We start from the raw sequence: 15,131 nt of genomic DNA on the forward strand, positions 1-15,131 counted from the left end.
GTGTGTCCCTGTGTTTGTATGTGTGTGTATATGTCTATGTGTATGTCCCTGTGTGTGTCTGTGTGTGTGTGTCTGTGTTTGTGTGTATCTGTGTGTGTGTCTGTGTGTCTGTGTGTCTGTGTGTCTATGTGTCTGTGTGTGTGTGTGTTAGACACATTGATTAGTTTGACTGGTACTATATTATGTCAAGGAAAAACACTACTTTCTTTTAACTTCCCAAGGCATCACAGAGACCATGTCTCCAAAAATAAAACCTTGAAAAGTCACAGGGAATATTCTTCAATTTCAGAGAAGAACAAAAGGACTTATAGGTGGGAAGAGAGGCAGAGGGATCAGAAAATGCCTTGTGAAGGAGAGCCTGTACTATAACACAATACCCTCAAGTTATACATTCTGAGATAGGTGTGTGTCCCTGAGACACTAAATGGAAGGATGTTCACAATGGTGGAAAGTGGCAGAGAGTTGCAGAGTTTTGGGATTGCAGTTTATTGCCTTGTGCAGGAATAAAAGCTACCCACTGTCACAGCTATTTGTGAAGGCGGAACTTATTCACAGGTAGTGCTGGTAAAATACCAGAAGCCATACATAATGTCTGACCTCAGCTGCTACCTCATACAGCATGTTTGTACATGGTAGTCTTAAAAGGATGGACTGGTCTACTGTCCTATGGCAGCAGGAGACCACTTTTATTTCCCATGTTGGGCTTATAATGTCCCTCACATTCCCTTCTTTTCAGACCCACAAAAGGTTTTTGTAAAGTTTCTCTAGGCTGTATTGTTGGCAGCAGCAGTAACCATGCCTCTTGCCTCGGGGAGTTAGAGGGTGTGATTTTTGACTAGTGTCTTCAGAAACTCTGGGTTTTTAAAATACAGCTGAGAATTTCTGAATGAGATATAGATGAATATGTCCTAATTCAGATGATTTATTGGCCCAATTTTGTCTGTGATCAGTCAGCTGTGCGTTGGAGTACTCTCTGAGAACCATCTCTACCTCTGGTTCTCTTGGGTATCCCCCACTTCCCACAGCACATCACTGCATTCTATGATTTTCTCAGGGTGAAGCCTGGCCTAGCACTGTAAAACTGTCTTCAGGTAATTGGGAGTGTCCCTAATTGTACAAGCTTAGGGAACAGGATGCTTAAAAAGGGTTGGAGTATTCTTCCAAGTCGAAGGTTATGGGTTTGAATTCCCATTCGGCTTGTACCATGGTCAACTCCCCATGCAAAACACCTTCCTTTACCCTTTATCCCTGGCTTCTTAAGGCTGTGAGAAGGACCACAGACAGAACATGGTCCCTATCATTGCATCCCCAACTAACTGTCCCTACATCTTGTCCCGCTAAAGTGCCCTGGAGGATTTCACTGTTTTGTAGGGGGCGAGCTACCCACACTGTCTCACTGGCCCTTTCCTGAGGTTCTGGTGGGGAATTCAGGGGGTTCTGAGGCTAACGTTGGGATTGGGGAGCAAAAGGGTGGGCTCCCTTCCAGCTGGGAAGCAGTATCCCCGGTTCCACTCCACGCCCTCTGGGCAATGTTGCTAGAGGTCATGGCGGGTGCGGGGTGGGAGCCGGGAACCGCAGCTCATGAGAGGGCGCGCCCTCGAACCCCAGCACCTCCGGAAGGCAGACGCAACGCAGCAGCCCACAGCCACTGACAGGCCCTGATCGCACATAGCCCTCCTTGCCCAGGCCTTCCCTTCCTGGCGGCGCGGTAGCGGCGGGCAACCCGTTTGGCGGCCAGGCCTGCGCCCCGCCCCGCCGGGCGGGGACTCCGCGCCCTCCCCAGCCGGGCCCTCCCCTTTCCGCGGGAGGCGTCCGGTACAGCGGCTTGGTGGCGCGCAGTTCCCGCTGACTGTGCGCGCCCCCCTCTTGGCTCCTTTGCAGAGGACTCGGTAGCTGCAGCCCCCAGAGCACAGCGGGCAGAGCTGCAGGCTGCGTGCGCCCCTGCTGCCCCGGGCCTCCAGCGGTGGCTCCCGCGCCCCGCGGCGACTTCCGCGCCCGCGCTTCCCTTTGTTCCCCGAGCGGCGGCGGTGTCGGAGCCCGCGTCCTGGGCGACTGAGGCGGCCGCAGTCCGCGCCCTGGCGCCCTGGAGCCCTGGCGATGCCGGACCAGATCTCTGTGTCGGAATTCGTGGCCGAGGCCCTTGAGGACTACATGGCACCCACGGCCTCTAGCTTCACCACGCGCACGGCCCAGTGCCGGAACACCGTGGCAGCCATCGAGGAGGTGAGCGGTAGCGTAGCCCGCGCCGGGCGGGAGGCTAGAGCCGCGGGGATCGCGCTGCGCCCTGGGCACCCGCTAGGCTTCCGCGCCTGGTGCCCGGTACCCAGTGTCCTCCGCCTGCGCCCACACCCGGGAAAAGTTTCTGGTACCCCAAAGCCGGACGCAGCCCGACCAGCAGTGCCCGACACAGAAGCCCTTTGTTCCCTGTTCTAGGGAGAGGCTGCTTGGCCACCTTGGGCCTTTTTTGGGAACGCTCCTGTCTGTTCCCATTTCCCTCGCAGTGTTTCAGGTTCTTTGCTCCCATCCTCAGAGAGGTCAACTTCGGCTGCAGAGTCTGTGGCGGCTGTGGAGTCATGTGACTCAGGGTTTCAGCAGTTGACAAAACAGGAATTCTGACCACTCTGGTTGGTTCTTCTATGTCCTTTCACTGTACAGATGTGGGTTTCCTTAGTGCAAGTACTAAGTACTTATTCAGAATTCTGGTACATAGTGAATATCAGCTGTAATATTCTGCAACATGAGATAACCCGTCCTTGATTTTTCTAAGTTCCCTTGGCTGAGAGCCTTTCTATATTAGACATTAGAGAGACAATCTTATTAAATTTCCTTTCTATATCCATAAAGAAATTCATTCTGATTTGAGATATGTTTACCTAGAGAACCTGTCCTAATACAACTGTGGCTTTTCTCTACTTTGCCACTGATGGCGATGTGCTGGCTACAAGAAGGCTCAACAGTGTTTCCCTTATGTTCCTGGCTTTCCTCCCAGGGTTGTTTGGTATCATCTGGTGAAAGGGAGCTGCAGTCTCCCTGAGCCCAGCACTGAGCCACAAACAAAACTCTTGTTTCCTAAAATTCCTCTTTAATGTTCATTGCCTGGGCACCCTCCCAGTCAGATTGATAACCCCACTGCACCTTGGGTAATGGGCTATGCAAGCTGGATTTCAGGAAGAAGAAAGCAAGTGCTGTGAAGCAAGCTCAGGCAAGGTCTGAAGTCAGGTCCTGGTAATGCAGGATCATTGCTCACAGAGGGCAGGAGCAGGCAGCTGACTAGCCGAGCTGGAATATGTTGGAAACTAAAAGGGGGCCCTGGGGAAGAAAGGAAAGGGGGGAAGGCACACGCCCTGCCAGAGTTCCACCTATGCTCTGGATAGAGATGTGGGAGAGCTGCCATACACTCCCCTCTCAGCCCCAGGTGTGCATCTAAGCCTTTGACCCACTCTTCGGGTCTGAACAAGGGGCAGCCCAACCTTGGAGCCCCGGGGCTACTTTCGTAAAGCCCTGGGGTTATGGGAGAGAGGAATGAGGGATGAGAGGTTCCCACACTGGTGAGAGTGAGCACAGTGGATCTTGACTGGAGCACATGAAGGCCTTCCATGGGTTGATTAGAAAGGGCTCATTAGGAGAAAGCCTATCCCTTCCTCCAAGCAGTGGGCCTTGATGAGCAGAGATGTTCTATGGTTTTAGAGCTTTATTATAGAAAGGCAGGAAGAAAGAGAGAAGGTAGAAGAGAGAGGCCCCCCCTAGAAGGCTAGAAGGGGGAAGGCTAGATAGAAAGAGATTAAGAGGGAGAGAGGAGAGGAGAGGAGAGGAGAAGACAAAGAGAAAGGAAAGAGGAGTGAGAGAAGTGAGGGGTAAGAGAACAAAGGGGAGAGATCAAGAGAGATAGGTGGGGCTGAATAGTCCTTTTTATGGGCTTTACTGTTGCTAGGTAACTGGGGAGGAGTTTAGCCTAAAGGTCAGAAGCTTGGGATATTGCCTACCTGACTTTTAGCCAGGCTTCTCTTGTGGTGGCTGGGGTGGGGGTTGGGGAAGGTAATTTAGGCAGGAGCCTGAGTTCCAGAAGCATGAGGGAATTAATACCTTCCTCATCAAGTAAGGGAATTATCACCCTCCCAGGGTTTAGACCTCAGCTCAAAGGGAGACTAACCTGTCTATGCTTAGCCCAGTGCCCCACATGAATGTTGAGTTCTCCCCCAGGGCTGGGAGGGGTGAGAGTCCTCTTGGGGGACTGGCTCAAATGCTAATGTAGTGCAAACCACACCTGAGATCTGGAAAAGCTCTGGCCCTGTACATGAAGCACACTTTAACCTTGAGGAAGGGTGAGACCCAGTGGCCAATCAAGGAGGCGGGATCTTATGGGTGCCTTTCCCCAAGTTCACTGTGGCTGTGCAGGCTTGAATGGTTCTCTGTGTCCTGCTCTGAGCTCTGCTGTTGGGTGCTGTGAGAGGACCTCAGGGAAGCTCTGATTTCGAGGCACGGTGAGCACAGGGTTACTGCCCACAGAGGGTAGGGGCAGGGTGCTGAGCAGTGGAAGCTGGGGTGGTGAGTCCTCTCTGGGGCTGGATGGGAAGTATAAGCCATATGTGAGCACCTGTGAGGTCTCTCCTATTGCTTCTCACTTGCTCCATCGGGGGGTGACCTCTGAATAACTTCCATATCATTGCGCAAATCCTTTGGACCTTAGTTAGGCTGGCTTGTGAAAACAAGGGTGGTTTCTTTGAGTCTGTAGCACACATGTCCAAACCCCTTTGTCTTTTAGTATACATTAAGAAGACAGGTAAAAATCTAGTAGGTCTGATTTCATACATTATACTTGTTTTTGTTTTGTTTAGGTTTTTTAAATTTTTTTTCTGTTGCAGTTTTTTCATATCTTTTACTTCATATGTTTAGTGATTTGATTATTATTTGGCAAAGGGACTTTAATAATTTCAGAATTTTTTATGGTTTTATTGAAAAATTATAGACTTCTGAGAGGATATTCTTCTATTTCAATCATTTGTAATTTTGTTTTCACATATTTTGCAGAAGTCCCAATTGTTTGTTGCCATGAAACTTTTAGAATCCACATTTTTTGACTGAGATATCAATTTTTTCTCTTCATCTTGAATCCCTGAGATTCTGTCTTCCTTTCCTGTTCTGCGGGTGAACCTTGCCTCTGTAGTTGTCAGTGTACAGGTAATCTCATGTCCTGCTCTTAGGGACTTAGCAACTGCTTATGTCATTTCCTGCCTCCATCCCCTGTGTCTGTTGTCAGGCGTGCTTTATATACATCAGCCACCAGCTATAGCAGCTCTCTATTTTTGTTCCCTGTCTCTGTTCTCTGCACATGCACACTCTCTGTCATCTCTCCCCTCATGGCTCACTTTCTCCTCCCTGTCTGTGTGCCTGTCTGCAGGTCCTCTTGTGTATTTCTATCCCTTCCCCAGGTTCTCACTCCTCTCCCTTCCCCCAAACAACCTCTTTTGCACTTTATCTGTTGCATGCTTTAAATTCTCAGACCTGCTGTGATGGCATAGCTTGGATTTCTTGGTTGCAATTGTTCCTGGCTGTTACTCTCTATGTTGCTATGCTTGTGTGTTGCCATCTCTGGGTGATTATTGACCTAGGTACTGGCCTCTGGGTTTGTCTTTTTGGGTGGGAGTTTTGTTCCTGGGTTACTGTTTGATGCATGGATTTGAAGAGAGTGTTCACTGACAGTTTCCTATTTTATTGACCTATTTGGTGGGTATGGTCAACAGTGGATGCTTTGTGATATTAAAAGCTGGGAGAAGAGACAGGCAGAAACAGAAGATCTTAGTAATCCATAAGGCGACATAGACAGGAGAGAGGTCAAGTACCCCATGGTGTTTAATACAATGTTGGAACAACTGGGAAAATTGAATCTGGGGTAAATCAATCAATCGTGAAGTTGATCTATGGAAGCTTACCTTGTGTCCTTTCAGGCATGGAATGTGGTTGAACAGGGAGTATCTGCCCAAGTGGGGGCTGAGACACAGGGATGAGGCAGGAATGGATGGGCAGGTGGGGATTGTCTATGGTGTTTATAGGAGGCTTGCACAGGAGGAGAGGAAATTTCCAGTGGCATTCTGTTCCAGTGGTAAGGGCAGCTGATATTAGTGTCTGCAGTAACAGATAGTGAGGTAGGTCTTTGGACAAAGTCTAGTCTACAGACAGGCATGGTTGTGGTTAACCAGGAGTTTCTGTCTATAATCAGGGGGTTAGGAACAAATATGAGTTTGTAAATCCCAAACAGTTTGCTTTTTGAGAATGTACATTTGTACATTCCAGCAAAAATCCCATGACAAAATCCCCTTATCAACAGCCAGTTAAGGTACATCAGCAGGATCAGCTACATAGAGATAACTAAGACCTCCTATAGAAAACAAAAACAAAAACAGCTTACCCATCATGGTTGTCAGATTTTTCCCCCCCTTGGTTCATTCCTGCACATTATGCCAGACATACACTTTTTAAAATATTAACAATGCTGATTTGTATGCAAACTCCCCACCCTTGTTGTAACTACAATAAATACTCAAAACCTCCAGACTTGATCTCTCAGTTTGTACCTAATGGGAGTTTGACTGCTGAGAGTCCTTGTTACTGAGCTCATAAAAACGACCTCTGTGTGTTTGCATTGCAATAGGCTCTGTGCTGATCATTGCAGTTTCTATGAGTTGGGCATAAAACCTTGATGCTTTGACTGGAACTCCAAGACCCTCAATCTGAAGGGTTGAAAGACCGCTGTTAGGATGTGTCATTGCTGTTCTTTGTATCAGTGACCTGTCTGTCAGAAATGTGTCTGTGTACCTTGGTTTTTTGATTTTTCTTGAGTACTCATGGAAGTAGACGAACAAAGCGAATGTGGAACTCCAGTGAAGTGGAAATACTGGAGAGTCATGGCAAGAAAGGGTTAGGAAGATGTTCCAGGGCCTGGAACAAGGGTCGTGTGCTGTAAGACCATAAATAAGGTCTTAATTTATGGGAAGTTAAAGCAGTCTTGGAACCCTGCTCCATGGCTCACAGCTGCAATCCTGTCTTCATTTTCTCCTCTGTACAAGTGGTGGAATCTGCTGAGTAGCCTTCACCGCCCCCTCGTGGCCCTCTATTATGTGTGTGCCACTTTAGTATTCCCTTACTGAGAGAGGAAGTGAGACTGTTTCCATCCCAATTGATATAGTTACTCACCTTCCAACTTGGGTTAAGTCCTTCTTATCAAAAGGACCTGTACCCATTAAATTGCCCCTGACAGAGAGCTCTTTATGACTGCATTCAGGGCAAAATCAGACTCTGCAAAACAGGGTGGAAAGGACAAAGACATCATTTTTCCCCCTTCTAAACAACCCTGTTCTCAGTCTATATGTGACTCTGTAGTTTTGAACTTGGAGCTGTCAGTATATGGGAAGTTGTTTTTCATCCCTTCCATCAAAGTTAACATATCTTCCTTAGACCAGCAGTCTTATTTCCAGGTCTGTGGGGCAATCTGCTCCTGTATTCACCTTCCAGCTGTTTGGCCACCTCTTTGGTCTCACTGACCTGGGAATCCAGGGTTAAGGACACCTAACCACAGGGCAGGGCAGTGCAGCCTCTCTTCACCCCATTCCCCTTTATCTTCCCATGCTCTGATCAAGGAGCCCTTCCCATTTTATCCTGACTCAGACAATACTCCAACTCCCTGATGTGGTGGCAGGGGTCCTGTAATTGATATGGTTAGATCGTTGGTTTTGGAATTTTACAACTTTCTCATTTATTATTGTCTCTGTGTCATAGTTGTTTTAACTCAACATTTCAGACTACAGTCATCTGAAGGAGCCTCAGTTGCAGGTGTGCCCTCATCAGAATGGCTGGTTTCTATGTCTCTGAGAGATAGTGTTGATAATTGATATAGGAAGACTCTTCCATGAAGGGTGGCAATATTGGGAAGCAAGTGGTCTTAGGTTGGATGAGAGAGCTAGGTGAGAATTGTAGCTGCCTGTGGCCATGTGAACTGGGTTCCCCAGAAAGGCAGCCCAGGGCTGAAAGAGATCAGAGGGCAACAAAAGAATGAGGCCAAGACAATCCTTTCTGTTCAAAGCCTCTGAAGTTTACTGAGAGTCCCTGCTTATAAAGAGGGTAGGCCCATCCTCTGCCAGCAAATTCTTTGTGCCTGGAGCCAGCCCATAGGCGATCTACAGGGCTTGTCTCCAGATAGTCTCCAGGATCTTTCAGCAGGAAGCAGAGTATTGGAGAAGAGCAAATAGAGCCATCAAGGTCAGAAGGCTCTACCCTAGGTGTACTGGCTGGTTTTATGTGCCAACTTGACACAGCTGGAGTTATCATAGAGAAAGAAGCTTCAGTTGAGGAAATGCCTCCATGAGATCCAACTGTAAGGCATTTTCTCCATTAGTGATCAAGGGGGAAAGGCCCCTTGTGGTTGGGACCATCTCTGGGCTGGTAGTCTTGGTTCTATAAGAGAGCAGGCTGAGCAAGCCAGGGGAGGCAAGCCAGTAAGTAACATCCCTCCATGGCCTCTGCATCAGCTCCTGCTTTCTGACCTGCTTGAGTTCCAGTCCTGACTTCCTTGGTGATGAGCAGCAGTATGGAAGTGTAAGTCGAATAAACCCTTTCCTCTCCAACTTGCTTCTTGGTCATGATGTTTGTTTAGGAATAGAAACCCTGACTAAGACACTAGGTAATATCCTTCTTAGTGGCAGCAAGGTCAAAGTCTGGATCAGCCTGCTCCAAGGCTCAGGGAGGCTACAGAGCATGAGAGAGTGACCAACCAAGAAAGCAAGGCAGGAAGTAGTGTTTGTCAAATGTTTTTGCCTTCATTTTCTAGCTTTAGTTTCTAGTCTGAGCTCCCAGTATGGTGGGCTGTGATCTGACAGAACCATGTAAAACATTTATTACCTGAGATGCTTCTGCTCAGAGGAAAACAATCACATCAGCAGAGTTGCAAGGTAGAGCAACAATAACAATAACAACAACAGCAATTGTTTCAAAAGCTGATTTTGTTGCTGGACAGAATCTATGGTCTCTTTTGAAGGAATATGGAAAATATCAGAAATTGAGATGGCAAAGGTCATAGAAAGCTGTACATGGAACTTATTCAGTTGTTCCCATAGGGTCTGGAAGATTGGAGTGTTGACAGTAATGCAGCCACACGAATTTGAGGTCATACTATTTCAGTGGAAAATGGACTGAAAACTTTAGGAAGAGGTCATTTGTGTGATATTTTGGCCAAAAAAAAAAAAAAAAAAACTTTTGTACTTTCTTATGCCCTGAGATATTGAGTATTGAGTAAAAATTATTGCCTGATTTGTATATTTTTATTCTATTGATAAGTATTTGTTCAATCTTCCTATTTCTTTATTCAAGTTACATTCATATCGGTACACCCATCCCATTCCACCTTCCACAGTCCCTCATCACTGACTCCCTTTTATCCTCCCAGAGAGGGTGGGAACCACTTGAGTATCCCCCAACTATGGCATGTCAAGTCTCTGTAGGGTTAAGTCTCTGCAGGGTTAGATACATCCTTTCCCACTGAGGTCAGACAAGGCAGTCCAGTAAGGGAAACAGTTTGCACAGACTGGAACAGCTTAAGGGATATGTCCCGCTTTGGATGGTAGGGGCCTCCGTCCCAGCCTGTGTGTGCTCGTTGGTTGGTGGCTCCATCTCTGAGAGTCTCCTAGGTTCCAGGTTAGTTGACTCTGAGGGTCTCCTCATGGCCTTCCTATTCTTTCAGAGGCCATCAATTCTTTCCCCAACTCTTTTAAAATACTCCCTGAGCCCTGTCCAATGTTAGGTTGTGGGTCTCTGCATATGTTTCAGTCAGATGCTGGATGGAGATTCTCAAAGGACAATGATGCTAAACTACTATCTGCAAGTATAACAAATTATCCTCAGTAATGCCAGCCTTGGTGCTTGCCCATGGGATGGGTTACCAGTTGGGCAGGGTATAGTTTGGCCATTCCCTCAGTCTCTGTTTCAACTTTGTGCCTGCCTTACTTGCAGCAGAACAAATTTTGGGAGGAAAGGTATTTGGTTTTCTTAGTGTACTGAACACTTCACTGCTGGTTCTGCCTGACTGCAAGATGTCACCTGTTCTTGGTCCATAACTCAATGCTATATATCTAAGCTAAGATCACCTCCCTAGCCGCATTTGTGCCCTCCTATTCATAGTCTCAGGCACATTCGACAGATGCCTCCACCCTAACCCTCCCAGCATCTGCTGATTTCTTTTCATTTTCCTGGCTTTCTGGCATTCTCTTGTCTCTTACCACACCTGTTCCTAACACTCCCCTTCTTTCTTGACTACAGTCCCATCCAGTTTTCTCCCTTCTACCTGCCTCTTCTGTCTCTTTCATACCCTCTTCTGAGTGAGATTCAACCATGCTCATTTGTGCCTTGTCTTGTTTACTGTCTTTAGGTCTATGAAGTGCAGTGTGGGTATCCTGTACTTATGGTTATTATTCAGTTACCTCATTCCAGATATTAGTTTCTAATTGTACCCATTTCTCTAAAAAATTCATGATGTCCTTGTTTTTTATATTTGAATAGCATCCCATTTTGTAAATGAAACATGGTTTTTTGTGTCCACATTTCAGTTGAGGAACAGCTGCCTTCTTTCCTGTTTCTAACTTTTATAAATAAAGTGGATATGAACTTAGTGGAGCAAATGCCCTTGTGTGTATATGCCTATGAAGGTACCCTAAGTGTAGCACTTCCTCCTGCTTGTATGTTTTAAATTAATGGGAGGAGTATTCAACATGTTTCCTTATCCCAGGATGGAACCTTAAAACCTGCTGCAAATGTGGTCCAAGGGAGGCAGGGTCATTAATTTAGAAGCCAAACTTCACAGGATCATCCATATCGTGCTGCTTCTATAAACTGAAAGATGAAAATAGCATAGTCATATATTCTTTCTCTATGGTTTCAGTTTAGCACCACTCCAGCCATCTTTTGACAGAGTCAGGATCCCAGGGAAGACTCTGTGAGAGTTCCTTGCATTTAAGTGGTGAGGTTGATGCTTGAGTTGCATTTTGTGACCACAGGTTGTGGAGAAAACTAACACATTGAGAAATCTGCCATGGAGAGATGCTTACAGGGAGATGAAGTACCCAAACTGAGAGATGTATTTGAAGTTACAGGAAGAGCACCATCTATGCCTTTAGGAATTGAAGTCCAATGTGATTGAGACAAAGCTATAGGATTTGCTGTTTGCCCTGCTGTTTTTCTTGCCTTTGTCCAATCTTCTCTCCCTGTGTGCACATTCCTATTGATTGGAATGGGAAGGGGTATTCAGTGCCAGTTTATGTTGGAAAGATATAACTTGCTGTTTGATTTTGCAACTTTGCTTTCTGATGTGGCTTTCAAGATATTGTTTTGAGTGTCAGCAGAGACTTTAGACATTTGAACAGTTCAGGAGCCTTTCTAGATTCATCTTGGGGAAGATGAAAGTGTATATACACTCAAAATTTTCCTTTTTCTTTCTTTCCTTTTTTTTTTTGTTTATCCTATAATTTAGATATTCATTATCACCCTGATCACTGTCCCTACTCTAGGTCCATGCCCTCACAGATTCCCTCCTCCCAATGTCCTCTGTTTCTCCTTTGAGTGGGGTTGGGGCCCCCTATGTGCTCCATGGGCACATAGATTATAGTCTATTTTTTAGGATGGCATATGCTCATGACATCAATACTGCCTGAGGGTTCAGAGTCATTGTATTCTGGGTGTTGATGTTTCCCCAAACTCTTGTGTTTGTTTTGAAATTTTTAAATAAATAGGAGTGTTTTGCCTGTGTGTGTGAATATGAATATCATGTGTGCCACATCGTTAGTGTTGTTGGAAGGTGGATTCAGAACTCCTGTTCATAAAGCCATGTGTCCCGTGAATGCTAGTAACTGACAACTGTTATCTGGAAGACAAGCAAGAGATTTCCATGGCTGAGTTATCTATCGCTCTCTCCTGCCTTATGCTGCTTTTTATGTTCTACACTTATATTAATAATATTTTCATCTGTTCATTGGTCCATTAAATGTGCCTTGATTGCAAGTAAAGTTTTACTAATGGTGCAGTTTAAAGCGTAACACTTCCTGTTTCTGCGCGATGACTACAGAAGTGCAGGGAATGTATACTTCTTTGTAGGAACTGTAGTAAACAACTGAGTTCTTTCTATCATTTTTGTATCTGTGGTTGATTTTTGCAGTGGAGTAAGGGTCTTAGTATGTAACCTCTGCTGTCCTGGAATGTGTTACATAGAACAGACAGGGATCCAGCTCAATGACGTATACCTGCCCGTGACTCTGGGATTAAAGACATGAACAAATACACCCTGCTTGTCCATGATTTTTCTCATTAGTGATTCTTCTTACAATTTCTGGGATGTGTCCTCAGTACTGTTGATCTGTTTCACCCTACATCTCCCTCTCAATTGGAATTCCTCTCGAAAGTCTTTACCCTATTTATTTAAAATGTTCATAAGCAACACAGGTGAACCTTCAACTCAATTTCCTTTAAAATGTTATGGTACTTAGATTATAATTTCTGTGTCAGGAAGTCAGTGGAGGAAGCACCAGAATTACATGAATATATGGTCAAGGAAGCGAACATTTACTTTACAGTGATGTCAGTACCATGCTTTGTGATGTACACATGTATGGGATATTTTAGGATGCAGTGACTTATGATGATGTGCATGTGAACTTCACTGGGGAAGAGTGGAATTTGCTGGATCCTTCCCAGAAGAGTCTCTACAAAGATGTAATGCTGGAGACCTACTGGAACCTCACTGTTATAGGTATGACTGTGAATTTTCTTTTGCTTTTCAAAATAGTGGGAAGACATGTCTCTTTGTTAGTGATGGGGCTCTGTTATTTCAATTGAGAACAAGGAAGATTGAGCTGAATAAATAGTGTCCAGTGATGTGAAAATTCACAGTACCTTTAATTTTGCCTTATTTCCAATACTGCATCATTCATTATTCTGGTATTGTCTTTTAGGCTACACTTGGGAAAACCATCATATTGAAAGACATTGTCAAAGTTCAAGAAGAAATGAAAGGTAATTTTCACGTGAAAGCTTATGCAATTATGCCTCTAAGGAAATTTTACTATGATATGGACGCTCTAAATCAAAGCAGGAGTGTAAAATGTCAATACTTGAAATGTAACTATAGTTACAATATTTTTTAATATTTATTAATTTATTTTATAATATAAGTACACTGTAGCTGTCCGCAGATACTCCAGAAAAGGGCATCAAATTTTGTTACAGATGGTTATGAGCCACCATGTGGTTGCCGGAATTTGATCTCAGGACCTTCGGACGAGCAGTCTGTGCTCTTTACCACTGAGCCATCACGGCAGCCCTAATTATACTATTCTTAAAAAAATGTACTGCCTAGATATAGTTATCTGATTTATCTATCAAAGCATTCCTTTTTTCAAAAAAAAGATGAGGAAACATTGCCTTAAGGGATACCTTTATTCAATTTGTACCTCTACTAGAGCTATACTGATCTGACAATGTGTATAGACTTACAAGACTTAGATATTGCACATCGAATAGTAATAAATATATATGCAAAACCTTCCGATAAGCAAATAATCCATGGGAAAGTTGGTGATACTCATATCTTTATAGTGAAATTGATCATTTGTTTAGGGTACAGTTTATGAGAGTCAAGAGCGTTGTCGTAGGAGAAACCTTAATTCATATATTACAGGTCTATGAGGAACAAAAAGTCAAACAGTGTGAATGCAGTGTGGAAACCTTTCATCTGTTACTCTTCTATTAATATATATATCATGTGTCACAATTGACAAAAGCCATTTGAGCATAGGGATATTGAAAGAAGCAATGTACCGCTTTCTATCCCAGAACTGTGAGAAAATTGTCAGATTCTATCTTTGGTAGACATTCTGAGTATGATAAAAGTTTGCAATGAATTGGTTTTCTAATTTTACTGGGAACTTCCCCAAGCTCACACTGTAGAAAATCTTTATGGGTACTAGGAATTTGAAAATTCTTTTGTTTGTCCTGGTTTACATTCAAATGTGGTACAATTCACGCTACAGGAAAATTTATGAAAGCAATTAGTGTTATAAAGCTCTGGGTTGTTCCATTTTCCTCATATAGATGAAATACATCATATAAATATCCCATATAAAAAGGATGATATAAATGACAGCCATGTAATAACCATCACAGATATCTCGAAAGATGCAAAACAACCCATAATGAGGGAGAACACCATGAACATATAAAGTGATAAAACCAGATGATCTGGTACATCTTTATCATTAGACCAATTTGTAAACTTTATTCATCTTGATGAAATGATTGAACAGGGAAATTAATATAGTAAACATATCACATGTGCCAATTTTCATTGCAGGTATGTAAATAATCATAGTGGAGAGAAACTCTATGAATGTAATGAATGTTCTAAAGCTTTTTCATGTCCCAGTCATCTCCAAAGTCATAAAAGAAGACAAATTGGAGAGAAAACACATGAACATAACCAATGTGGTAAAGCCTTTCCAACACCAAGTCATCTTCAATATCATAAAAGAACCTATACTGGAGAGAAACCTTATGAATGTCATCAATGTGGTCAAGCCTTTAAAAATGCAGTCATCTCCAACGTCATAAAAGAACCCATACTGGAGAGATATCTTATGAATGTAATCAATGTGGTAAAGACTTTGCAAAACTCAAAAGTTTAAATCGTCATAAAAGAACACATACTGGAGAGAAACCCTATGAATGTCATCAATGTGGTAAAGCCTTTGCACAACTTAGTAGTTTAAATAGTCATAAAAGAACACATACTGGAGAGAAACCCTATAAATGTAATCAATGTAGTAAAGCCTTTACAGGTCACAATGTTCTCCAATCTCATAAAAGAACACATACTGGAGAGAAACCTTATGAATGTCATCAATGTGGTAAAGCCTTTGCATAACTCAGTAGTCTCCAACGTCATAAAAGAACACATACTGGAGAGAAACCCTATGAATGTAATCAATGTGGTAAAGCCTTTGCACAATACAGATATCTCCAATATCATAAAATAACACATACTGGAGACAAACCCTATGAATGTAATCAATGTGGTAAAGCCTTTGCACAACTCAATAGTC

At 44.1% G+C, this 15,131-nt stretch overlaps 1 protein-coding gene across 5 annotated transcripts in view; it reads left to right on the forward strand.

Moving 5' to 3' along the window:
• Positions 1–1,785: 1,785 nt before the first annotated feature.
• Positions 1,786–15,131, forward strand: part of Gm3993 (predicted gene 3993) — a 40,136-nt gene continuing 26,790 nt past the window's right edge. For 3 of the 5 annotated variants that reach the window (XM_011243933.2, XM_017315274.2, XM_017315272.1), the window contains exons 1-3: positions 1,786–2,223; positions 12,658–12,784; positions 12,987–13,047. In XM_011243933.2, the coding sequence (XP_011242235.1) occupies positions 2,098–2,223; positions 12,658–12,784; positions 12,987–13,047 (314 nt within the window). In that variant the 5' untranslated portion in view covers positions 1,786–2,097. The other 2 variants (XM_017315271.1, XM_017315273.1) reach the window with 2 other exon arrangements.

This window comes from Mus musculus, chromosome 12 (assembly GCF_000001635.26).
Source record: "Mus musculus strain C57BL/6J chromosome 12, GRCm38.p6 C57BL/6J".
NCBI classification, from domain to species: Eukaryota; Metazoa; Chordata; class Mammalia; order Rodentia; family Muridae; genus Mus; species Mus musculus.